This window comes from Pieris brassicae, chromosome 6 (assembly GCF_905147105.1).
Source record: "Pieris brassicae chromosome 6, ilPieBrab1.1, whole genome shotgun sequence".
Lineage (NCBI taxonomy): Eukaryota > Metazoa > Arthropoda > Insecta > Lepidoptera > Pieridae > Pieris > Pieris brassicae.
The window spans coordinates 11,582,977-11,608,963 of record NC_059670.1 but is presented as its reverse complement, the minus strand read 5'-3'; the positions used below and the strand labels follow the sequence as shown (position 1 = coordinate 11,608,963).

The 25,987-nt window shown below is 36.2% G+C and overlaps 1 protein-coding gene across 1 annotated transcript in view; it reads right to left on the bottom strand.

Annotated features, from left to right (window-relative positions):
* The window catches only part of LOC123711397 (myelin transcription factor 1-like protein), a 149,530-nt gene that overhangs the window by 50,202 nt on the left and 73,341 nt on the right, over nucleotides 1-25,987 (bottom strand). Inside the window, exon 3 of the mRNA XM_045663968.1 lies at nucleotides 15,216-15,255. Within this exon, the coding sequence (XP_045519924.1) occupies nucleotides 15,216-15,255 (40 nt within the window). The remainder of the gene's footprint in view (nucleotides 1-15,215; nucleotides 15,256-25,987) is intronic.

Genomic DNA, 25,987 nt, shown 5'->3' with positions numbered 1-25,987 from the left:
AATTTCATATTAACTCTGTAAACGATCTCTAATTCTACGCGGCAATGGTTGAGTCAATCTCCTTTTTTGGTAGTTTTAGGTGTAGTTATAACTATAGCTGTCAATAATATATTTTTTTAATTTAAGAATCTCATTTTACTGTTTGTGGCAAATCGTTTAAAGTTTTACCTTCAAAGTAACTGTTAAATGATGGAAGCACCCATTACTATCACCAATACGGCGTTTTGCTGCTAACCGTACCAGTTTTCCGGTTACTTTAGCGCGCACATCATACGCGATACGGGCTGAAAAATGCCGCGGCGTTAGCGGAAACATATCAATTCAATTTGGAAATCGCGCCGAGGAACACCGTGAAATGGCCCTGTCACGCTAAATCACGAGCGGCCAGCGATAAACATCGGAAGGGTTTATGTTTTATTGGAACTGAGATATTTTATTCCGTGCGAGGAAATATTTTGACAGCCAATGTGCGTGCCAATTTGCAGATTGTATATTTATTTCTTATACCATTTGTTACGCTGCGGTTTCTCAATGCATTAACATTTTTTTCAACAACTTTATCAATAATGACTTCATAAAACGTAAAACTAAAACTAAGCGTTTGTAAAATTTATTGTAATTTACAGGAATTATGGACCTATTTACATAGTTTGGTCGGTAGCTCATGTCTCAGCAGCGTGGTCAGCAAAGAACCATCTGGAGTAGGCTATCTGTCTCCAACAGTTTTGGACTAGCGCGTGACACAATTTCTAACAGTTTCACTCTTTCACTTGATGGGTCCATCTCGTTGGTGAACGGCCACTTGATCTTTTGCCTTTTGTATTACCGATCACGATCAGTTTCTCCAAGCTATCATAGCTTCTTCGCATTGTGTGGCCGTCATGTGAGACAATTTGTTGTTAATATATGGTCCGTAAACAGTATGCGGATAATGTGTATAACTGTGTAATATGTAAACTAAATTCTTTGCAGATGTCTTTAGCTTTCTGTTTTAATTAAGGACTAGTGACAGAGTAAATAACTTAATGAATAATTAAATAAATAGCTCGAGCAGGGAGCCCTGCCAGAGCTTGTGAATAAGCTTGTTTGCCAATTAACCCGCCCGTTATAAGATAGCAAGAGCTCACTTCAGCAAAAATTCATTACGTCATCTACAGCGGCTATAAAAATTAAAAATGCACATGCGGCTTATGCCTTAAGGAAAACATGTTAAACGAAATTAATTTTCCTTGAGAGCACTCCGCTATTTCATTATTTTTAAGATTCTCGTCTCGAGAATGCTTTATGTTGACGTAACAGTGGAATTATTTAATCTTTAAACAAAGATATAAAATTGTGTAGTGCCGCTGTGTACTGGTAACATGCTCTTACGTTGTCATCCTTCCACGCCTTCAAAAACAAACAATCTCATTAAGTTATACCAAAGACAAAGTTTTCAAATAGTCAAAAACCGACACTATCAAACCGCCGTAATTGAAAGTACATTCAACCCCACCGATGGATATCAGCGAATTTAATATCCCTCATAATTGAAGTGAACGTTCTTCCGAAGCCATTACGGTGAGCTCTCAGTCGAGACCTAGGTAATGAACTCACATTATAAATGCAACGAGCTGAACCCGCGACTGAGCGAAGAAGAATTAATTCATTTGCATGTAAAACTTCACCCACGGCGGTCTCAAGATTAGATATGTCGGGATCGATGAGTGGCTTGGTAACTGTTGGCAAGTCAGGCATATATTCATGTTGTAGTGATAAATGTTATGGGATGTTATTATGTTATAATCAAACTAGCTCTGAAGCTATATTGCGAACCCTACATCACTGACTCGTACCACGCATGAACTTCATACGCAACTGTATCAAAATGATAAAAATGTAAAGAACCAATAACCATTCATCCATCAAGTGTCAAGATATAATCTGGGTTGGTGCGACTCACTTAGCCCTGGAGGGAGGAATATAAAAATGTAAGATTTACAGGTTGAGTTGATATCGCGTAGATTTTGCCTGCATTGTGGTTGCTTACCGAGTGATATACGCCTCTCGACTTCATGAGATTTAGCTCCCAGTTTAAGGGAGGGTCTTTTCTGTATTATTTTTTTATTTGTCCTCTTAAATAGATAAGGTATAGGTGTTATTATATGAAGAAAGACAACACTGCTCGTGTTTGTTAAATTACCATAAAATTAATTTAAATCGAACGAGCTTAAAAAATCATTTCGAAGAATATGTAATGATTAACCTTGTGCAACCAATATTTGTATCTGGCATTCCACGCGGCCGAGCGATTTAAATCTCTTAAGCTGAAGACCGGCCAGCACTCGAAGCTCACAAATCTTTTATAATCTGAAGATCTGAGGGGCGTTCTTGGAACTTTCAACTGTTGAGATAGGAATTTGGCAAAAAGGTAGTTTTTTAGATTATTTTTATATAGGTTGTATAAAAATACTGTTAAATTGGTTTATTTATAATTCAAAGCAATCGAGCGATTTCAATACATAATGTAAAGCGACCCCGAACAATACCTCGCATTTTTCGCGTATGATATGTTTACGTATACACAATACGGTCCTACCTGCCGTATTCATAAGCAAATACAAGTCGAGGGACCCCATAATTTTCGGTTTGCATTTTTCCATCGCGACCACGAACTCGATTTTCACTCCCAAGGGCGGACGGACCGCCAGCCTCAAAAATATTAATGAAAATTTTTACATAAATTTATTCGGCAGAGGGGCCTTACATCGTGCCATTTGATGGGCCCGTTTCTGTTTTTTATTTATTAATTTAATGGTATTTTCGGTCTAATTACCTGCCTGAGGTTATAATTCATTGGCCACGGTTAAACGAATATTTGTAGTCGTACATTCGCGATTTAATTGATGTTTGGAAACACTGAAAAACATAAATATAAGATACATAATATAAAAAAGGTATTTTGTTATTTGAATACTTGTAAACAAATTATTCGAAACAGTTCAGTAAATGAATCCTACCTAAAATTTAAACATTTCAACAAGTTTATTACGATTTCTCAACTATAATTACTTCAGATGGACCACACTTACGCAAGTCAATTTCAGAACCGATAATCATTCTTATACAAATACACACCTTGAGAATTTTCAAATAATTAAATTTTCCGTAAAAAGCATTCTTGGTTTAACCCTTCACCGGAAGCTTCAAAAGAACAAATGCAATATATCGGGGTTGGGCTTAATTTGCCCGGTACCAAAATTAAAGCGAGTAGCCCGACCGAATGCTTGGAATTACTCTGCGATATTTTTAACTTGTGGAATCCGAGCGTTTTGGGTTACTCGAGCAATATTAGAGAGATTATTGACTCAAGTGCAAGTCGATTAACATTATCTACGTACGTATTAGGTAATCAGCAGTTTAAATATTCTTAGTTATTAAACATAACGACATTCATGTACGTATTTATTCTATAACAAATGTTTCATTATTTAATAATAAAATTATTTCTACTCGTCTATAGTTTTTAATTCATTTAAAGAAACCTTTTTGAGATTCAAATGTTTTTACAAGCAGGGGCTGAGGTTTGTTAATTTGGCGCGATGCGCTCGAACTTAAATTTTTTCTTCAAATGAATTTCGCATCTTAGGGGACATTGGCTTCTTGCCGTGTTTACAGAGCTCCCGACGAGTCCCACTTTGTTGTTTAATGAAATTATCGGTTTACCGAGCAAATGAACAAAGCCAGATTTCGCTTTCGACGATTCGGTCAAAAAGGGAGAAATCTTGTTTTTGTTTTTCTCGGAGGTGGTCCGAATACTCTTTTGTGGTACTCCTTGCCTCGCCATGGTACTTCATCAATTATGATCGATTCATTAATTCGAAATGCAAAGCGGCTTAATGAGAGATTTTGCACGGAACAAATCTAATTCAAAACACTGGCTTTAATTCATCCGCGTTTTGATTAACTTTTGCTTATTTTGGTTTATTATTGTACATTCAAATTTTTGTTATTAGAACCAATGGATATATCAATTTTTTTTAGAGGAGACAACTTTAAGTACTTAGTGAGCGAAAAAGAAATATAATTACAGATCTCTGAAAGAACTCCACGCCAGCCACCCTTGGCGTCAGCAACGGCTCTCTAATTAGTTATATAAGCGCTTAAGTAAATGATAGCTAATTCCTGCTCGCCTTCCCGTTAACAAGAGGTGTGACTTTTCACCATTGTCGGCAATCTGTCACTTCCACATCCGGACCTTTTTCCACGATTCCTTTATTGTTGCCTTTTCAAACTGAAAGAATTCTTTCTTTTTGGTTTTTACCCGGAACCTGCAATTGTCACCCTCCCCGTGTTTGCTGTGAGACTGATTAAATACAGCTGTCAAATTAGTTAATTTTTCTATTACTTTGGTATAAAATTATATTATTTTATTTAAATTACAACAATCTAAACAATTTAAAATGCATAGATCAATTAAATAGATTTGGTAAGTTAGTTATTTAAATAGAATTACTACTTTTTTTTATTAAAGTGGCTTTTCTTATATATTTGCAATAGGTCTGTCAAATTCTGTGATTTTGAATGATGTTTTTCATCGGTGTCGTCGGCATGTTGAAATAAATTTACATTTAAATAGAACATCTGGGCTCTTTCGCCCTCTCAAGGCCTTCAGAGCGTTTTTCTTACCCGCTAATTTGTAAATCGTTCCCTAATATTGAAAAATTAAAATGCTGATTCCATACTTTCTTGCCATTTATATGCTAATAGAGACATCTCGAATCATCTGATGTAATCGGGATTAAAATATCAATGGGTAATTTGAGATAATTTGAACTCAGTTTTGCCGAACTTTTTCGACAACGTGTGTATAATAATAAATGAGAAAAAAATCCGATGAAAAGGTTAATTGCAGTCGTTATTACAAAATTTTCATATAAACGTGATGAGTTTAATCTTGAAATTTGCTCCATTTCTCAAGATTTAACATCGCTGCAATTATTTGTAACGAAGGGTTGAGAGAATGAATCTAATCCGTAATATTCGTAAATTAAGCGGCCTCAGCTCTAGTGCTGGTAAATATTATTTTTTTATGTTAATGACTGCCCGATTGTGTTAATAAACCTTTACATTTTGTAATTATCTTCACCATTGTCTGAGAAAGCGTTGGAGTGGAACCTTTATTTGTTATACCTAACGAATTGTATAATTTGTTTTTTAATAAAATTAGTAAATGTTTAAGAAAGTCTTGTTAGAAAGTGGCGATAAGTAGGTATAGCTGTCAACATACTTAGCTCTGTACTGCTGAGCTGATCTTACGATTTTGGATATGAATGCCCACTTTTGTAAGTAAACCCTCTATTCCGAACTTTACAGCAAACGTATGACGTAAAGGCCACAGTTTAATTGAAATATAATTCACATTTTAAATACAATTTCAATTCTTATTAATATACCGCTGAGCTGTTCCGTCATCATCACCGCAACAGCGGGTCCATTAATTAATAAATTAAACAATACCGTTCTTAATTCTGAAGCGGCTTGCTTGAGCCGCAGTGAAAATATTTGCCATGTATAAATTCTCGCTCCATGATGAAGACAACCCTTCAACGGCGGGCCTTCTTTATAGCTCTATTTGTGTATTTTAATTACTGTCATTATATGCTAATGACTACCATCCCTTTTTCTTATCCTCCGAAATGGGTTATGGCTGAGTTGTATCTGCAGCGACGTAAGATTTAAATAATAATAATGACTCGGAAGGATAATTCCTTCAATTTTTTTGATTAATTGTTGTGGTGTTGCGAAGTGATCTCCACGGCAATTTGTTTTGTGTATTAACTTGACGAGGAAGTCGTTTGGTGGCTTGGAAAATTGGCCTCGTTTGCCGACTTTGGATACGTACATGACAGTTAATGAGGTTCGTAAACAATGTTTCTGTGTTATGGCTGAAATTAGACTAGTCGTTATAGATTATTCAAATAGATTGGACACTATTTATGTACCCGTCTCGTACCTTATAATAGGTAAATAACAATTGTCTAGCCAAAACACTTTTAGTCTATAAATAACAATAGACATTGTTTTAAACCAGTGTATGTAAATCGTGTTGAAATCGCTTCTTAACGACCCACGCTAACCCCATACGATGAAATTTGGGAATTCTTTTACATAATCATGTGTTGGAAATAAAGCAGCTTTTTACTGAGTGATGAGGCCCTTGTTATGTATGCGTTACGTAGAATATAATACCAACGAGTATTTAGCATAATCTTCGACTGATTTGCGTACGAGAGGAAAGACTTTGAGTGCATTAGACTTACGATTGGAATGTGTTGTAAAGATTTATGTTAGACAGACCGTACAAGTTTTTTTTCATGTGAATTTAAATATTAACTTTAGAGATAATTACATTAATAACACCGGGTAGAACTGGTTACTAGTACATGTTTACAAAATTTATTTGATATGATTTTATTTTAATTCTATATTATTTTAGATAAATTACTTGGTTTTCAGAGTACCGTTAAGAGAATCTTCATTGCCTACTCTCAAAGACATTGCCTGTCCATATTTACAGGGATCATTCCCTTTTACTGAGCATTATTCCAACGTGTTTACGACCATCAACACTTTATTGTTATATCAAAAAACCACGCTTTTACTGTTTACTTTTAGCGTTATATATACTGCACCTTGGGTATTCAAAATAGAATCAAATATGTGTCGAATAAATGTTCAAAGATATAAATTAATTAATACACTGCATGCTATGTAATTGCAACGTTTACCCTGAGATTTTTGAGCCAACACACAATATTCGTTTTTAATATAAAAATTATAATTTAAACGTTTTAATCATTAAACATTTGGGCGCAAGTAGTTTTATTTAAAAATTTTCATGTAAGGAATAATAATAATACTTGAATGAGATCTTTTATTAATTCAAATATTCGGAAACTGCAAAAGTTGAGGTTAACGCGAGTAGCTCGCTCGGTTTGCTCACATTTATTACATTGAAAATCCAGTTCTGAAAATGTATTCGAGCGTACGAGCATAGCATGTTTCCTTGTCGCATTAGGCATAAGTAGTGCTCTCTCCTCACCCTATTAACCGTGATATATGCGACAATTCTTTTTCCAAATCCTTGAAACAGAAGGGAAGCGGTGTCATATCGCGCGCTTACAATCGACATTTTGCATGTGTGACTCGCTAATTCTGCTGATAAATGATATGAGCGGAATTTCGAATTGCTGGCTTTGGGGAGATTCGTCACCGTTTCGTTGTACGTGTAACGCTAATGACAAGTGGTCTCGGTACGAGTATTATTAATTTTTCTTTTGAAACATAAAATTAAATTAATTTTGTATGTTGAATATACAGACAATGCAACTTTTACAACTTATATGTATTAAAAATGTTACCTATGTATCATAACACTCTTAGAAATGTTCAAAGAAATTTCAGTCGAAAGAAGCCCCGCGGGCGAATCAAGGAATACAATCCAGACTAATAAGAAGAGAACTCGGCTCGCAAACGCGTTTCACATGTTTAGACAAAACCTGTTCCCCTCGTGTGATGTATGCAAAAATGGAATTGAATAAGGTGATTTCGTTCCGCGGGTCGCTCCCGTAGGAAAAGAATCCGGTAATGGCGAATACAATAAATTTTCATAAACAAATCGCGTTTTGATGGCGGCATATCAGCGCGGAGCGTGTGGGTACTCCCAATAAGGATTGATAGGGAAACAATGTCGCGACACTGATTGAATGGCAATTTGAGGCAGCGTGTTGCGGACTTGTTTTACGACGAAAGTATACCGTGCGTGATGAGTGTTCGGCATCTTCGGCAATTTTCGTCAATAAGTATTTGTATTAAACTAATTAACACCCATTTAAGCTTATATTACACACAATAGGGAAGTCAAAGGAAAATTATCACCGAATACATGGCAATTAGTTAAAACAATGTTGATTTACACAGTAATAATACATCTTTAATATAATGACCAACCAAAGTTTTGTCACAAATGAAAATTCATGTTTTTTAATGAAGTAATGTAATATTATTAAAATGTATACCTACATGTTTATTAAAGTCTCAGCAAAAAATTAAAAGGCTTTTATTCTGTTAGGCTATTCTGTTAGTTAGGAATTTATGGATTTACGCACTGCTTCCAAGGGAAATTGTGCCACTGCTTGCTCCAAAGATTTTTTAGGAGACTGAATGTGTGTTATGTCGTTTAGAGCTGGCCATGTCCTCTAAAACTGACCATAATTTCAATGCGGGCCAGTCTTCAGCTCTTATAAAGTCCGGAACATTGGATTCAAGTTAGGCTTTGGTTTTTCGTGCCTTGTGACCGGAAAGTTCATGGTATATTTTTAAAAAGTGTATTGCTGAGAGGTCTCACAAAATGATCCTAGACTGTTAATGAACATGAAAAAATATGTAAAATGGCGCAAAACCTAAATAAGTTTTTACAATAATACATAACATGTTCCAAATTCAAAATAATTAAAAAGTTAAAAAAAAGATATAACTACTTTATTGCGACATATACAACGCCGAAAACGTATTGATAAGAAAACAATTTGGCGTTGGATGTGAACCCTGATCGAATATCAATTTGTGGCAGCCTGTGAACTCGTGGAAAATTGTGGAATTATTTTGATGACGTTACAAGTAATGTGCTCACGTCCTATCGTTATGGAATCCTTCGAAAATGGCTGTTAAATCCACTTGCAATTTGTCAATGGAAGCAAATTCGAAGTTAGTTCATTAAATTTATAAAAATAGATAAAAAATCATTACGAAATAAATATTATTGGGCCAATTCCACAATATTTTGATATTAATGGCAGACGTGAAGTATTATTAGTGAAACTATATATTGACTTATCATAATGTCTTATTAATCTAGTAAAATTCTGATATCGGTCACGTTTAAAATAATTTACAAGATTCTATTGTGTTTCAACGTAAACAATTAACTGTATGGCGTATCGAAGGATTACTTCTGAGCCTTTCAAATGGGATTCGTCAGGTGACACACAACGAGTTTAGACTTGCAAAACAGCTTCAGATTTTTCAGAAGGGCGGTAATGACTGCTTGATGTGTTTCTAGAACAGTGTGTATGGAAAACGCTTCTTTTCATCGATTATCTTTTTGTAGTATAGTTTTATCACTCACTGGTACTCAGTACCAGCTTTTTAAGAGAAGTAGTTAATTTGTAAAAGGTTCTTATTAAGCTCTCGAACGGTGGGTAATGTGAAGGAAATGGAATTGAAACAATCTGTATTGTTCGAGATCTCATAACGTGTTGCCCTTTGACTCCGTATTTCCATAGAAGCGCAACACGAGGTAGCATAAAGAGCTTTCCACACTTGGGTAGCGAGGCGCGCCACCTTTGATGCGCGTATGATTGCCGCCCGCGACACATTGGATCTATATTGTTGTCTTTTTCAAGTTTCGTAATAAGGGATGAGGGTGTATTAAAGCCTTTTATCCGGCTCGTCACGCCGGCACGTGGGGCCGGGAAGGGGTTTAAGGTGAGCAAACATTAGCTCTTTTACATTTTTGCAATTTCAACGACGACGCTGACGGCTGTTTACTGTAGCAACTTTGCAACGGGATTGTTGAAGAACGCTTTCGGGAAGGTACTTTATAAAAGGTTTCGGGAATGTAAACGAGTTTTAACATTCGGTTACAAGTGCGCCGCATTTGGGGAGTAAATACACGGTGAAGGTCGGGTTAATCCGGCGTAGCTAGGCCCGGGGCCAAGTCTCTTGCCGCAGAGTGCCTGCAAATCTTGGCTGCGTTCTCGAACATTCCAGAAGATGTAACGTGGATTAAACGACGCAGTATATTCAACAATTACAGTACGCCGGCTCCCGCAGGTGAGATTGCATATTTCAAGAGCGAGACAATATTAGCCGAAGCACTCGGGTGGAAAATGAGACCGTTTTTGGTGCCTAATTTACAGTGGCTGTTATGTGGGGAACAAGCTCGTTGCACTAAAGCTCGGTACGTATCGTTTCCTGAATAACGTCGGAGACGTTTTAAAATGTATTAACTGAGCAGTTTGCGAATCTGGATGGCGGAACAGTACTAGTGCGGAAATGTTTATGACTAGCTCGGAATTGTGATTATGAAGATGGGATTTAAGCTATACTTAGCTCTCAACTGAATGTATCAACATATATTTTGTTGATGTAGTACAAGTTCGTACAAACATCTGTTTTTTTTTATGTCTAACAGAAAACTGTAACTAATAATAATACTGTGACCCTTTTGTCCCGAAAGCTTTTTTGCTTAAAATTATAAGAATCATAAATTATACACACAGATTTCAATGTAATAAATATTTTTGCTATGTTAAAACATAAATGCGAAGACTTGAGGGTTCGCAGCCTTAAAATTACGCACGATACAGTGCGCTCGCCAACTTTCCCATAAGAGCCCATTATTTACAAAGCCACCGTACCATTAAGATTCTCCACATATCTTCGAAAGGCGCTATGGTAATTACAGGTCCGCCATTTTATCTCGCAACTCTCAGCGATTAGAAGTCGCGCTCGCTCGCTTGTGCGCAGAAATAACAAGTCCGCGAACAAAGTTCGTTTGAAGCGCGTTCTGAAATTAATTCGGATGGAAGATATCGGGCCGTGCGATAGCGGGCTCTTCCGCGCCATTTATTGCTCGTGTGGTGCTCCGTATCGGTGAAGGGGTAAAGAATATCAAGATGTAACGAGCGGCTGCCGGAAGGCCCGCAAATGAGCTCCGACTTATCTGCTTTAATGCGGCCGAGGGTTAATTTCGTCTTACATGAGCAATTTGGATGTATCGCCTCTTGAACTCACGATTGTTTCTATTTAAATATTTCGTCTAGACAAAAGGAAAATATCGTTCGTCTAGAGAAAATGTGGTTCTGTGCAAACATGATGAATGGCGAGCAAATACGTGGAGCGTATTAGGAAATGAAATTAAGTCTCAAGTGCAATCTCGTCAGTGTACATAATGTATAGTAGGTACTTCAATTGCTTTCACCTACAAAGCAAGCGCATAGTATGATTTGTGTTTAGATTTTTCTATTTATTTATTATGTGTGAATCTAATCAAACATTAAAATAATTGGAAATCATACATCAAAAGTAGATAAGTCATCATGTTTTTATTGTTACATCAACATTTATTATTTACTTTTAAATCTTATGCTTAAAATGAGTGAAAAAATTTAAACTATGTGAACCAAAGAATTTCCCACGGTGAAATATTAAAGAAATACGTAAAGTTACTCTCATGTAATATGCAGGCCGCTCGCGGCGCCGCCCGCCCAACATTGCATAATTATCTCCAGAAAAACCGCGCTTTGGATGTATGGAATTTAGGCTTTTCTATCCTTATTGAATTATTATTTACGATTTTGCATTTATCTCGTGAAAGCTATGTAAAAATACATTAAAAAAAACTCTTTTCCTTTACTTCTTTTCGCAAATAATAGGTTTCCCATTTTCTTGACGAAATGAGAACCTATATTCTACACTAATTAAATAGATAAACATAAAACAGAATAAAAAATAGAGGGTCCCAAACTGGAAATGTGATCTCGAAATCTAAAATAGTCTGTTTACAAACGTTTGCGGTGTGTAGGTGCAAGCTCAAAGGGCTGGTTCACACGACAGGTTAGAAGGATTGACCGAGGCACGTCTGAGTCCTAACCGCAAACCTTTATGTATAATTTGTTTTTAGTGTCGGTACTTTAGATTCGAACGGAACGAGACACGCGATAGTGACATTACTTGCCTTAAATCTGACCGTGTTTGAAAAGGTTTTCTATTTAGTAAATATATTTTTCTAAATTAGATATTAAAAACAAAACCCTCTTTAATGTCTATAACGTTCTTTCAAAGTCACCACCATTAACAATAATCTCGATTTTACATAGACTTAGAAATTTTAAACCTCTTATATAGATAATATATATATGCGATAGATATACGAGATGCGACTTGCAAAGGAAGTCTCGGTGCAAAAGGAAGTGCAAAGCACTGTTTACGTGAGGGCTCTCCACAAACACCTGTGAACCTCAGCACGCCTTGTTTATTCCCTCCGTCCATGCAATTAGCCGCAAACGTCTCTGGATATCAAATGGTGCTCGCATTCAAGAGCTTTGTGAACGTGTAAATGCTAGTGTTCATATTGTTTGAATATTTGGTTAATGAAAGGAAACTGCATTGTTCATTTAAGCTTAAACATTTATACCGCTTTGTTCGACTAAAACTTTAATGATCATGGTCAGTCAAACCGAATAAACATCTTTTTTGCTTAGCTTAATAAGCCTTATGCAAATGAAATACGCTTTGCACAAACAAAAGTAAGAGTACAAAATGGCAAAAACAGGAGTGGCTCCCTGGACATAATTGTGTCTTTTGCCGCATTTATTAACCTCTCAAAAGCTGAAGCGCAACAGAAAACAGACTGGAGAACTCAAGTTCATAATGCATAAAATGAGATTTACCATTTCCACGTTCTTATACTGCTCTCGAAAGTACTCCATCGTGTTCGCAATGTTGACTTCTGGATACGGTACGACTCCACTCGACATGATCATAATACCGCATCTAACAACCCTTCTACATCCATAAACCGCCTACAAATCTTGCCTCGGCATCTTTATATTACGAATAGAACGATCTTTTAACCCGACGTAATGGCCAGGTTCGCTAAGAGGACCGTCGTAAAGTGTGCTCACTACAGGACCCTTCCGAATTTCACGAACTATTTCCTCGTACTAGCCCTCACTCAGCTTTTTTGTCGACTTTATTGTCCGGATTTTCTGCTCACCTTTATCGCCATTGTGCACCCGACTTCATAGAGGCATGTTCACTATTAAGACCTCATAACCGTGGGAAAATATAACTTCTTTTGTTTTTCATGACGGTTACTCAATTTAAAGAGCTATCTATATATTCAATATAGAAAAGTAATATTATATTTGTACTTCCTAAAGTGTATATTAACAAACCGGGAATGACAGAATAAAACGGGAATGGCCAAGCGCATCGGAAGCCAATATATCTGTAGTGGCAATTGGGCGGAATGCGATAGGCGTGTTAATTGAGTGTGCTGGGCTCGGCCAGGAGCATTGCGTCAATGATAATTGCGAACACATTCGCTCACTGAATTCATGCGTCCCGTTCGGGGAAAACTTGGATGTGATTTTACTGGAATTGACGGAAAACTTTTTGAGCTCCGTAAAATTTATGTAACAACAAAAATACTGAGACACACACACATACATACTTTATTTATGGCATTTTCTATGGGAAATAACATTTTACTTCTTACTTTTTCATAGCATCTAACCTTTACACAAATAAGTATGCAATGCAACTCATCCGATTCTAAAGAACAGGAGTGATCTCCGATTAACGAGTTATTGCATAAAACTATAAAGATGTGTGGATCAGTTAGTAGGGCAAGCAAAGAAACAATTATATTCTTATTTTACTGAATAATAATACCCAAAACTAAAGAGATGAATAAAAAAATGACTGGTCATTTCGTATTCCCCGTCAGCTATGTCGATGTAGGATCCACTGCATCCATTTCCCGCAGATAAACGCATGCGATATACGTGAGCCACAGGTGGCGAATAACGTTTTTTAGGAGTGAATGGCGGTGCCCGGCTTAATTCAAGCGGGTAGCGTCCGTTCGATCGCACTTTGTTTTTATTGAGAGGCGTGGGAAACCAGCGCTGAAAATGTTTCAGCACGGAAATTTCAAATTTACACAGGAAAAGATTTGATAAGAAATTGTGTTCTTTTTTTAAATCCTACAGTTGTTTAAACTTTTACATAAATTTGTATTGATTTTAGTATCTATTGATGACTTATATAGGTCGACTTGTGTCGATACGAAATAAAGTACAAAGATAAATGAATAGTGCCATATATTTATTTCCAAAGAACACACAACAATTACTTATTAAAGACTCGCATTGCATATAAAGAACCATATGAGAAGAGAGCCGAGCACCTAATTCGCAGCACGGGGCTCCAAATAATTATAGCTCGCTTGACAAATTGTCGGGAAAGCCTACGTGTCGTAACAATTTGATACAATTTTCACCGCTTTTCCACGTATGGGCCGATTTGCATATATGCGGGGTGAGCTTATGCAAATATTTTTTTACGTACTGTTTACCCTACGGGAAAAGGAAACACTCCGTGTTTTAAAAAGATTTACGCTCTTTGTCGGATCATTAAGTGCGGAACTAATTTGCTTACCTTTGAAATGTGTCGGGGCTCTGTACCGGATAATTACTAGTTAAATGTCCCCGCAACGTGATATGCAGATTTTTCACCGGGATTTTTGGGTTTTAGTTTAGGGACCTAGCTCTGCCTTCTTAAATATTTCAAATTGTACCATAAACTAATAGCATTACTGTTCTTTAATAAAAAAAATGGCAAAACGCAGTCGTAAAGTAGATTTTTTTATTCCTAAATTTGAAAGACTGCCGCGTTATTGAGCATGTGGAAATCGTGAAATTAAATTTTCTTTGTTTTCTGTAAGGCTGTAGGCACCGTTATTAAATTTTCTTGTGTTTTTTAACGCAGGCGTATCATTAGATTGAGGGTTTCCGTCAAGAGGCTCGAGGGGAGCCGACCACCTAAGCATATTGAAGAAATAAAAATCCTACTTACTGTGTGCAATATAAAAGTTACTTCACAATTCAATTATGGCGTGTAATAATATTAAATAAATGTGCGAAAAATCATAAAAATAATCACTATATCATCTTTTATTTTTAATATGAAATATATATATATAACTTTCACAAAAAATATATTACTTTGATTTTTATAGCCAGACGAGTCTTAGTCCAGGACAAGTAACAGCAACAAAGCCATGGTCTCGAAGTGTTTATAGTCAAGTGACGCGACAAAATTCAACGCTGGCTTCTCCTTAAATATACATATTACATTACGTGAAATTGCCCATTTTTTCCACTCTCCACCCTAGCAATTAGGGTTGCTTGTATAAATATTGTACGGTGCTCATTAAAGAGCGTGTTTCCTATATTTTTATCGCGGTCTTTGGCGACCACGGACGTTATAAGACGTCGCGATGTTATGAATAATTAAGCCTTGTACAAGGGAAGTGGCTGTTTATGGGATAAGCGGCGGATTACTTTATTTTTTGCTTTTGCCTGCCCTATAAGGTTCATACTTACTTTGATCGGCCGGAGATGGGACGCGTTGCCGTAATGAGGCCTGTAACAAAAAAACGAATATTATTATTTTATTCGGGGGATTCTTCTTTACATATTTTTTAAAATAATGATTCTATACATAACTTAAATAAAACACGCAAAGTTAATAAAAATAACAGTAATTTTAGCGTATCATCTCAGAAATTAATAAAATCTCATCTCATCTCAGAAATTAATAAAAACGAACATAAATCAGGACATTTCAATTAAAACACGAGACATTTGAGTGATTAAAGCGAGATTGCATTTCAACAATTAACGCATTAGTCCAATAAGGAGCGACTCTTAATTAACAGTCCCTTAAAAATTGAGTACAAATTCAAGTAGCGATTTCTCCCCTCGGGATCTAGTGAATGGCTCGTAATATTTTAGTTTGCTCGAAACAAAAACGTCTCGTAGGGCTGTCACGTAGACACAATAAGCCTTTTAATTCGATTCGTCAAGATGGACCAGAGACAAAGGCCCGGAGTTATCATTCGATGGGGCACTCTTACCTTTTCTTATTACTTCACTACGTCTTTCTTCTGAGGTGTCGCAGGATGCACACGGTGTACGAATCCGAATATAGGTGCCGGTTATTTTTTTATCTAAGCAAACATATCTCTTTATATTTTTAAAAAAGAGATATTATTTCCGGAAGATTTTGTAATATACATTAGTATCCTGGCGGGGTAGCCATAAAAAGGTTTGCTGCGGTAAAATGAAACCACTTAATTAACCCATAGATACAAAAGTTATTTTTTTAAGTATAAACGTATCACCCGTTTACCGTATTTCGTTTTCAAACTATATTACTAGGATGTATTGTCGGAAATATCTTGAGTCTATACCCCGTGTGTACCGGTCACAAGTGCACTTGATCCCGCGAGCCGTGACCCGACTACCGATTGTCAGCTAACAGCTTTATTTGTTGCCACCGAGCTTTTAAAAATACGAGCAAATACTACCTTATTTTTCAAATTTACTGCGGTCATTGTTTAAAATAACATTTATCAAAACTACACATTGTACTGGACAGTATATACTTTTTCAAATATATATCAAAGTGTTTTGGGGTCAGCGATTTTTAATCTTGCTACAAACACAGCTAACATTAATTAATATGCTTATTCCAAAACGATTACTTATTATAAATACTAAGCTTTATTCAAAAGCTTAATCCAAAATAATGTCGCGGTAAAAGAGAACTTTCATTACACTAATGGCGTACTAATGTTAATTATACAGATTTGTGCGATGACTGCGCGTTCAAATTAAGATAAATGATATATAACGCCCTTTTATTATGCAATCTCACGTAAAATTTGCTATGACTTCGCTGTCATAGGAGTGAACATGTGATATAGATAGTAGAATTCCCTGATATAGAAGCAACTTTTGAATGAATTTTTTGTAATCAAAGTATTGTGTAACGATTATTTAATTTATGAATGTAAAGATACAGCAGAAAACACTAAACAGTATAAGTGAAATTTCCTATTTACATTTAAAAATGAAATGAATCAAAGTCTTATTAAATGGTCGTTAAATCACGTTAATTGCTCTCTCATAGCTCCTTTGTTTTAAATTTGCAGCCCAATTTTTTGTTTTCCGCGAATGCCTCAATGGCATTCCTTTATTTACGAAACAGCCTGTTTACTAACCGGACAACAAAGGGTGTTTAAAAATTATAACCACGATAAATTAAAAAAGAAACGGATGATATCTAAAGGGGAAAATGGGTTAAGCATTTTATTTATTTATTTTTAACATCAATTAATTTTGGACGTGGCGGCCATTATTATATATTTATCACTAGTAATTTAAAATAAGTACAGTTACGTTGTTGAGTAGTATCAATATATTATACGAGTAAGCACATGTGACAGAATATTTTAATCATTAAATGGCACCAGAAAAATGTTCTTTGATCGCGTTGCCGGAATCACTCCATCCCCGGTGCTATTGTCCATGGCGTCACACACTGTGGTCACCCCACAGCTCATCTTCTTAATTGTTTTCTTTCAAAGCACTCATTTCACAATAGAAGACGGAGCTTTGATCTTCACATAGGCTTTTATTTTACCAATTGCAAGCAGTAAAGCAATCGACAACTAGACATGGGATTATAGTATGAACGATACATTTGGTTCAGTCTCGTAATAATATTTGAAGCAGGTAGAGTACCGAACATAAATTACGCGGTAGTCGTGTTTGTGTGCGGTGGTTAAGCTCGGGCTGCGAGTGTGTGCGTGCGCCTGAATTAGACGTGAAACTTTCAAAGTTTTCCCAAATTTCTGCCCCCGCTCCTCCCGGCAGGATCGATACGAGCGCTGAACGAGAGAGCATTCTCATCTGCCTCATGAAAATAACGGACATGATTCCATCGTTATGCCAAAGAATATAATGTGTTATGTGGTGTTGATTTTGTATTTATCCGCGCACTTTAGCATCACGTCGAGGAGACTGCACGTTCATATAACAAGTGTATTGTTTTATTGTTGTTACGCTTAGATTCATGATATGCAACTATAGCAGTGTAAAGGAACTCGGTAAAGTAATTGGACCCGTAACAGCTGTCACACCTTAAAATGGAAGCGACAAGTGAAAATTGGACACGAGATAGCCTGGGCATTGTTTGTCATTAATTGAGGGCTTTGCGATGATGTTCAGTTGTCCCTCGAAGGGGAGGAGGGTGACACTCTTGGGAGATATCGGCTGGTCAATCGCGTTGACAGCGACCCTTCGGCTTCTAGTGGCTCGCGAGGTGGGAAAAACTACACGCTGACAGTACTTAACGAACGGAATTTTCTTGAGTGCTTGTTAATGTTTTATGGGCGGAACTTTTTTCCGACTAGTGCGTGAATTGACGCGATAAGTGAACCTACATAATTCAATAGCACGACGCCGGACGTCAATTTTTTTATCGTTACTTTAAGTGTCAGCGCTCGACACCCGTAATGATAGACGCGGCTAATTCAAAAATGAATTTCCATTGCGGAGACAGTCATCAAAGCCGATAGAAAGTTAGTTGATTTACAACAATTAATATTTGAAATATTGACAATATTAAGGGAAACGGTTGACAGCCGACAAATCATACAAAACCGCCCCGGAAGGAGGAAGCACTGGCCCGTTGCTCAGGGACTTTATTTGGAAATGGAAAGTCTAAAAAATAACGGACAGCCTAACGCGGGGACGTGATTTATTTGGAGCGGCGAGTGCGCGCGCGTTCGATTATCGAGATGATATTTCTCGATATTAAAGTGTTGCCAAGAGGACTGTGGACAATATGAGCCGAGGAAGATTTATTAGGCAATTCAATGTGACGTCGACGGCCGTTACGATTATTTCATTATATTTTCGGCGCCGTAAAAACGGTTAGCGTTTTATTTTATTGCCAAAATTTTATTTAGATATTTTATTGCCTTGTAAAATTTGTACGTAAATTAGTATCTTGTATGCATTTTAACTGTCGTCCCACTTATGAATTATGTTCTATATCTTCATTAATATTGTGTATATTTACTAATAATAATAATAGACATTAAAACAGGATAAGGTGCTTTTTATGTTAAGCGTGTTCTCAAAGAGAGTGCCGAGCAATACTTTGCTTAAAGATTTATTTTATTGGGAAAGTATCGTTTCGCGATATGTCGCATGATTTGTGCGTCTCGCCATTACCGACTCTGGGGTCGAGGCGAGACCCATGTCGATTGCACATGTTAACCTCACACGTCTGAGTACTTGCATGAAGGCTTTGACGAAGTGAAAAAGTGATTATTAAGTTTATGGTCGCTTTAAATTTTCAATAAACCCATGTATAGCTAAGTTATAAGTACCAATTAATCGTACCTACAAATAAAACATTACATTGCATTTAAACAGGCTCCTTCTTATAGCTCTAGATTATATCTCATGTTATAAATAATTCCATATTCCTTTTTGTGTAGAAAACATAAACTTTAGCCAACAACAAATAGAATTTCTGCTATGAATTTTGGCCTTTCACGGTGTTGTAAATCCGGACAAGCAAAGCTGCGTTATTGAATAACTGCGTGACTCACTGCGGCATGCTTCGCTGCATCCCCCATACGGTTCGCAACCAGTTCACAAATACCTCCAACCGATCTCGGCACTTATGTTGTTTACTATATGAATTAGAATTCCATAAAGCAATTATCCCGAGATTTATCTTCATTCGGACAGTATGAGATCAAATATTTCAGTGCTACGCTTCGTGATTCTGCTTTTTACCTAATACGATTGGCGACGTATCCGTACAGTTTGTTGTGATCTCTTAAGTGGTTTCCATAAATAATATTATTATTCAAGTAATTGATGAACTAAATCTTGCTGTGTTACAGAAGTTCGTTTCATTTTAAAGTCGAATCGAAACAAAAGTCTTGACAAAGACGTACTTCGTAGTGAAGCGAGGCATCCGAAATTTAGTACAGAGATTAGTAGTTACGGCAATCAGAGTTAAACTTGACTAAGCTTAAGTATAACAGTGAATGCGAAATCAACTCAGTCTCATTGTTAAGTCGTAGCGACTTATCATCCTCAGTTGGACTGAGCAAAACTTATCCTCTGTATGAATGGTCATATCAGAGGAGAATTTGTAAAGAGTGGACGTGAACAGAATGCATGACCAGCCTTTATCTTGCACCGGTCTTATTCAAGTTTTCATACGTGCGAATTGTGAAATGTGCCGACGTGGTTATTGTTGCCAACTTACACGGATTGCAGTGTACTTTCATACATTAAGGCAGGTGTAAAAATCATTTGTATCCGTTAAGTTAAGCAATGTAACCTTTTTCTACTTTCCACGCTTAGCTAGGTTTTAAATAACAAATACCTGCACCTCCTTCATTAATCATTTTTGCTATAATAATATAAATCTAAAAATAATACACTTGTGACTGGTTTAGAGCATAATATAATATCCGCGAAAACAGTGGCATAAAATAGTGACAATCATAATCATAAAATATAGATGCATATTGACCCTGCGAAGGTGACGAAGCCGTACATTAGCCGAAACAAAGGGACGGATTTAACCCTGCTTATTATTTAATTATCTAGTGGGAATCGCAAGGCAACGCCAACTCCGTATGTCTGCTGACTCAAGGGGTTGCCTGTCTTCCCGTGACCACGTGAAGCCCCAATTAATTAGGCATAGACCCTAACTTAGACTTCCATTTTGGCACATTTGCAAAATGTAAGATTGATATTCAATGAATAGTTTAATAAGGTCGGCAATCATCTTTGTATTTTACATTTTGTTTACAAGAAACACAATAAAAAGGAAACTTATTTATGTAATAAACCTTGCGCAGTACATAAGGCACACTATGTCGTAGTAATCGTAGTAAATGTCCATTCTAAGGGTCCCAATTAATCATTGGCACACAAAAGAATCGAAAGGTAACAAAAACAGGATGGCAAAATAATTTGAATACGTAACGAATCGGAGGGTAACGTACGAGCAGGCTATTCTTCAACTTACTCTCGCCGGATAAAGAGCTAAACTTGTTTTTAAGGGATGACCGATCGTTGAAATTTATGTATCGCGCACTCTGCCGCCGGCTGAACAAAAAGAGCTTTTTGCAAGGGTAGATACAGGAAGACGACAGATGGAAGGAAGAATTATGCGTCCCGCAGGCTGATGAGGAAAATGTAATTGTGTGAACTTTCCAGAGGATGCAAATCGGACAGCCGATATACTGGGCCCACCGGATTTCTGTCCGGGGATTTTTTATTGAATGAATTTGGTTTTATTTTGAAAATCTATATTATGTGTTAGATGTAAGTTTTGTAATGGTTGGTTGCTGCTGAAATAATTAATTTCAAAGTCAAAATCATTTGTTTATATAGATACGTAATAAATGCTTTTAATTTTACATTTACTGCCGGTTCTCTTGGTATGAGAACTAGCAATAAACCTTCCGGTACTCTTTTTAATCGCCTAGTTTTTTTTTACACAATGTTTGTAAAGAGCTGCAACCATTACACGATGTTCCACATGACTTCTTGAGTATTTATAGTTAATTAATAATAATAGTATATGTTAAAAACAAAGATTTGTCCTCTATCAGCAGGAGGGATGGCGAAGTAGGAGCATGCACTTAGGTTCCCGTGGGAACAACAAGCACAATTAAAATTTTGTAAAGTCCTATTAGTAACACATTCAACTTCTGTATATTATTCATATTGAAGGTACCAATATTTTTCTAGATAAAGAAATAACAAGGAAGAGAAATTATGAATTTACGTGATACTACGTAGTACGGGATTTATACTGAAATTCAAATGTTGTGCTAGAGCACAAATATTAATAAGTCTATTTATGTAATCGAAACGGAACCGTAGTTTTATCAAGCAGTGATAATATCGGGAGCAATATTTAGATAGGGTAGTGTTTTATTGAAACACAAATGAGTGTTGGAGCGACCCATGCAAGTGTGCCTCGAATAAAAGGGCCGCATTAGAATAATTTGCCTTCGAAACGAACACAATTCTTCACATGGAGAGGCCTTAAATTTCACTATTTTACATACTCGGGATTATCATATCTACGAATGTCGGCCCCAGGCCAGAGCCTCACTTTTTGTGTCCGCACCCGACCTAAATCGCCTCCAAAATATTAGTTACTACTTTTTGTAACACACTACGTGAGGGGATTCTTAAATATGTTGTGGGGTTTTAAAACGTGACAAATCTCGTCAGTGTATTTATGTTAGGAACCCACATGTATTTCTTATTAAAGCCTTTTCAAAACATTTTATCATATTACATACAATAACTATAGGCACAAACGCGTATGAAGTGATCCGTTAACATGAGTGCAAGTTAAAAAGACACGTAGCTTGACATTTGTCACAGGATAAACGGTAGAAACAAAACACCTCTTAACCTCAGTCGGACAGTATTATTGCTGGTAACCGCCAGAAGCCCCTCTGAAGGGGGTTGAAGACTGATCGGAGGTGGGCGAATTAGCCTCTGAAACCTCAATTAAGTCTCGTCTCGCGTGCATTCGGAACGGCCACATCCAATTATCGCGGGAACCTTTGTTTCGATTTGGAAACTGTATCGGTTGTAAAGCGACAATGGAACCTGTACCGAAATATCGACAATAGGTGCGAAGGAAAATTGACTAAAACTTTCGAAGGTACCATTGCTATGATTGTGCTATTTGAAGGTATCTTTTAGGTTACGTGGATTAATTTAAGAGATTAATACTTTCAATGGTACTGCTTAATGTGAATCATGTTTTTTAATAATGGTAGAGAATTAATAATAGTAATAATAACAATAGTAATTTTAAACTATAGTTAACTGAAGTTTTTTTTTATGTAACTAAAATAAGTGTTAATATATTATACTGGGTGTCAGCAATAAAGGCTTAATAATAATAAAAGATAACTGAAGTAACATACAAATCGTGATCTTTAAATAGGTAAATTTCAATTATAAAATACATTAATTTCCTAAAAGACTAAGTCAAATCTAAAACAAGTGAAAATTACTCTCTAAAGTGGGGGGTTCAAAAATCGCTAGTCATGTGCTCATAATAATTCAACCCTTCTTACAATTATACGTCACAAAGACGTGTCGCAGGCCCCTGGCTATGACGGATGGCGCACTCATCGACAAATTAACAACGCTAAGTGCGGTTGTATGTATACAAAATACGGCGTTACGTAATAATATTACTTTAATAAAATTTATGAAGCTGGTATGTTTAATGGCGTCTCAGTTTTCTTTGCGTGTAAGTTTATCATAGCTACGCCGCTGAGACAATGCTACGCCGTAGCGGTGCATCGGTCAAACAGATAGCAGGAAGCTAACTCTCAAGTAATTAAATTAATTTTGTTATACTCCCCTGGTACTTCGAAATTCTCTTAGTAATTGGAAAATTTATTGCAAGGTGTGCACGCAGCGGCGTGATGTTTCACTTTCTGCCGAATGATTTATCGTCTAGCGAAACAATTTTAATTGCTATCAGTGACACAGTGTAAACAACTATTCGATTAAGTTAATTCCATTATGAGGCTGGTAATTTATTTAAGAGCATCTCTAATTTTAGCTAATTTGTTAATCGTTGTAACGGAATTTATGTCCTCTAAGCTACAAATTAATTTTGTTTTTATTTGCTTTTTTCGCGCGCATTTATGTTTTCGACTAATTTATGTTATTATTAATAGAGAACAACTTTTTATTAGGTTTGATTTATGAATGACCTTTAAAGATTCTTTTAGACAAGAAATTACCACCGACATGAAGAATAGAAAATAGTGCGTCTAATGTTAAGGGATTTTACTGTTGAATGTACAAAAACAGGTTTGAGCGCAGAAGCATTAGTAATTATAATTAGTCGACCTCGGGCTATAAGATGTGAGGTGGAGCATGAAATAAGTCCGCACACTAGCATTATAACATGCCCATGCAAATTCACTCATGCATCACACTTATGAGATTTTGTCCGCCTCTAGACGCGAACATGAGTTAATCCCGGATTAGCGAGCTGCTATTCGTTTCTACTGAGGATCTTCTGAGCTTGATGTTTTATAATATAATAATCTGTGTACGGTATGACAGCTGTGATTTTTACAAAATATATTTGAATGCTAATTTGATATGATTAAATGTATTATGATTAAATGTATTATGATTAAATATATTATGTAAAAAAAACTAAGCCTCAGTTTTGTTAAAACAGCTAATATGTTTCAAAAAGCTATTGAGGTTATTTTAACTCCTACTTTGGATCCACAAACTACTAAATAACAATCTAGTCCTGAGCATTTTAAATATATAGTATTTGCTTAGCGTTTGTGCTTAACCCAGTCAATGCGCTTTAAATTAAAAATGTGTAATAATTAACGTAGTACGTAAACTTTGCGAGCTAGTTCACACACGGCCGGCTCTCCGCTATTAACTGAGTGGTTTCGTCGTAAAAGAGAACTGACAAACTATCTCATATCCGCTGGTTGGGCTGCATTAGTGACGCGCTCCTGACTTTTGTTACCCAAATTACGCTACGTCATTGCTTCATGAGTGTGCTCTACTGAAATTAATCGTGCCTTTACGAAGGTGTAATATAGTATAAAATATAATGGAAATCATAATTTGCATTATTTTTACAATAACTTGATGTTTTCAACATATTTTCATGGTTTGAGACAGGCTTTACAGATTAAGTGAATAATGATGAATAGTTTATAAGTTCTCTGTAAAAAAAGCGTATCTATATAGAACACTCAGGAAAGTTTAAACATTCAGTTGTAAAGCAATAACAGACGTTGATCTTAAATAGCAAATATATAATCAATACATTTTACATAAAGTTTTTTGGACATATTTATAAATGCGGCTCGTGTGGCGTTATCTAAAAGTTTTGACACTGAAACAAAAAAGGGTGTCACATTTCGTTGTGATCGAAAAAAGGTTCAATAAGACGGAAAAAACTAGCTATCTACTCGCACCGTATTACATTCTGATTTATAACCGAGTGACTGAACTGGGGTGGACGTTCCAAACAAAGCACCAGCATTGTCTGACCCCTCCCTACCTTCGCTTACTAAACATTTATAGATAGCATCGGAGTTTATCGATAGTGGTTCGAGTATGATAGCAGATAACCGTAGAAAACAAAGATTGCTCCATTCGGCCGATTGAACTCCCTGTACTAACTTCCTTCCCATTTAACGCGAATCCATGCAACAAAAGGCTCTCCCGCGCGAAATAACAAAACTACCAATTCTTCGATTTCCGATATACGAATGAAATTTCCATTGGATAACTATCACAGATACGTCAAGACGTAGACGTTAGTTCAAGAACTAACCAGATAATACAGAGTATATTTCTTTCTAAACTAAATTAGAATTTTGCTAAGTATTTCAAAATTGCACCAAATACTTGTTTAAGGCCCCTATTTGCTGTATTCTTAATAATTACTTCTTCCGATTTGTTTACTTCGCCGAGACGAGGGGAATGTGAAAAGTGAATTGGGGCTGAGAGTCAATAAATAATAATGCTAAATGCCCATCGGGTGACCGGCGCCCGCCAACGGATGATACGTTATAAGTAAGCTATAGTTTAATATATTATATATATATATATATGCATATATTTTAATTAAAATCAAATTATTTCTATTCTGTTTAAATTTTATTTTATGTACCATTTTTTTGAACCATAATTTTTATAAAAATAATAAATTCAATATACTTTATATCTGATTCTCTATTAGGTTTTTATGTGATAACTTGTGGTATAGTGATGACAAACTTTTGCAGTAGCACAAACGTACTAAACATACATTTCCAATGCTAATTATTTAGGATTTATTTTGTTAGGAGCCAGACAGACCCTTCTAACTGACGTCGGGTCAGTCGATTTCCATTCAATTTGCTTTCATGTTTTATCAGACAATGTTTGGTTTCGCATTTACAATAACTTTAGGTAAAGTTAATAATCAACTAATATTCAAATAATAAATTATACTTATTTAAATTATAGATATTTTGTTCGAATTGAAATGCCCTGTGTCATCTGAAAACAAAAGATAATTCAAAGTCGTTTATCTTACGTAATAACGTGAAATAAATTTAAAGAAATCAATGAAATAAAAAGGGGATGGCACGGGCCATGGAGATGTGTCGTAAAGAATAGGCCAAAGTTTTCCCATGGAGGGCATAAATTGGATTCGGAAGCAGATCACGTAACGGTTAAGAGTTCACAAAACT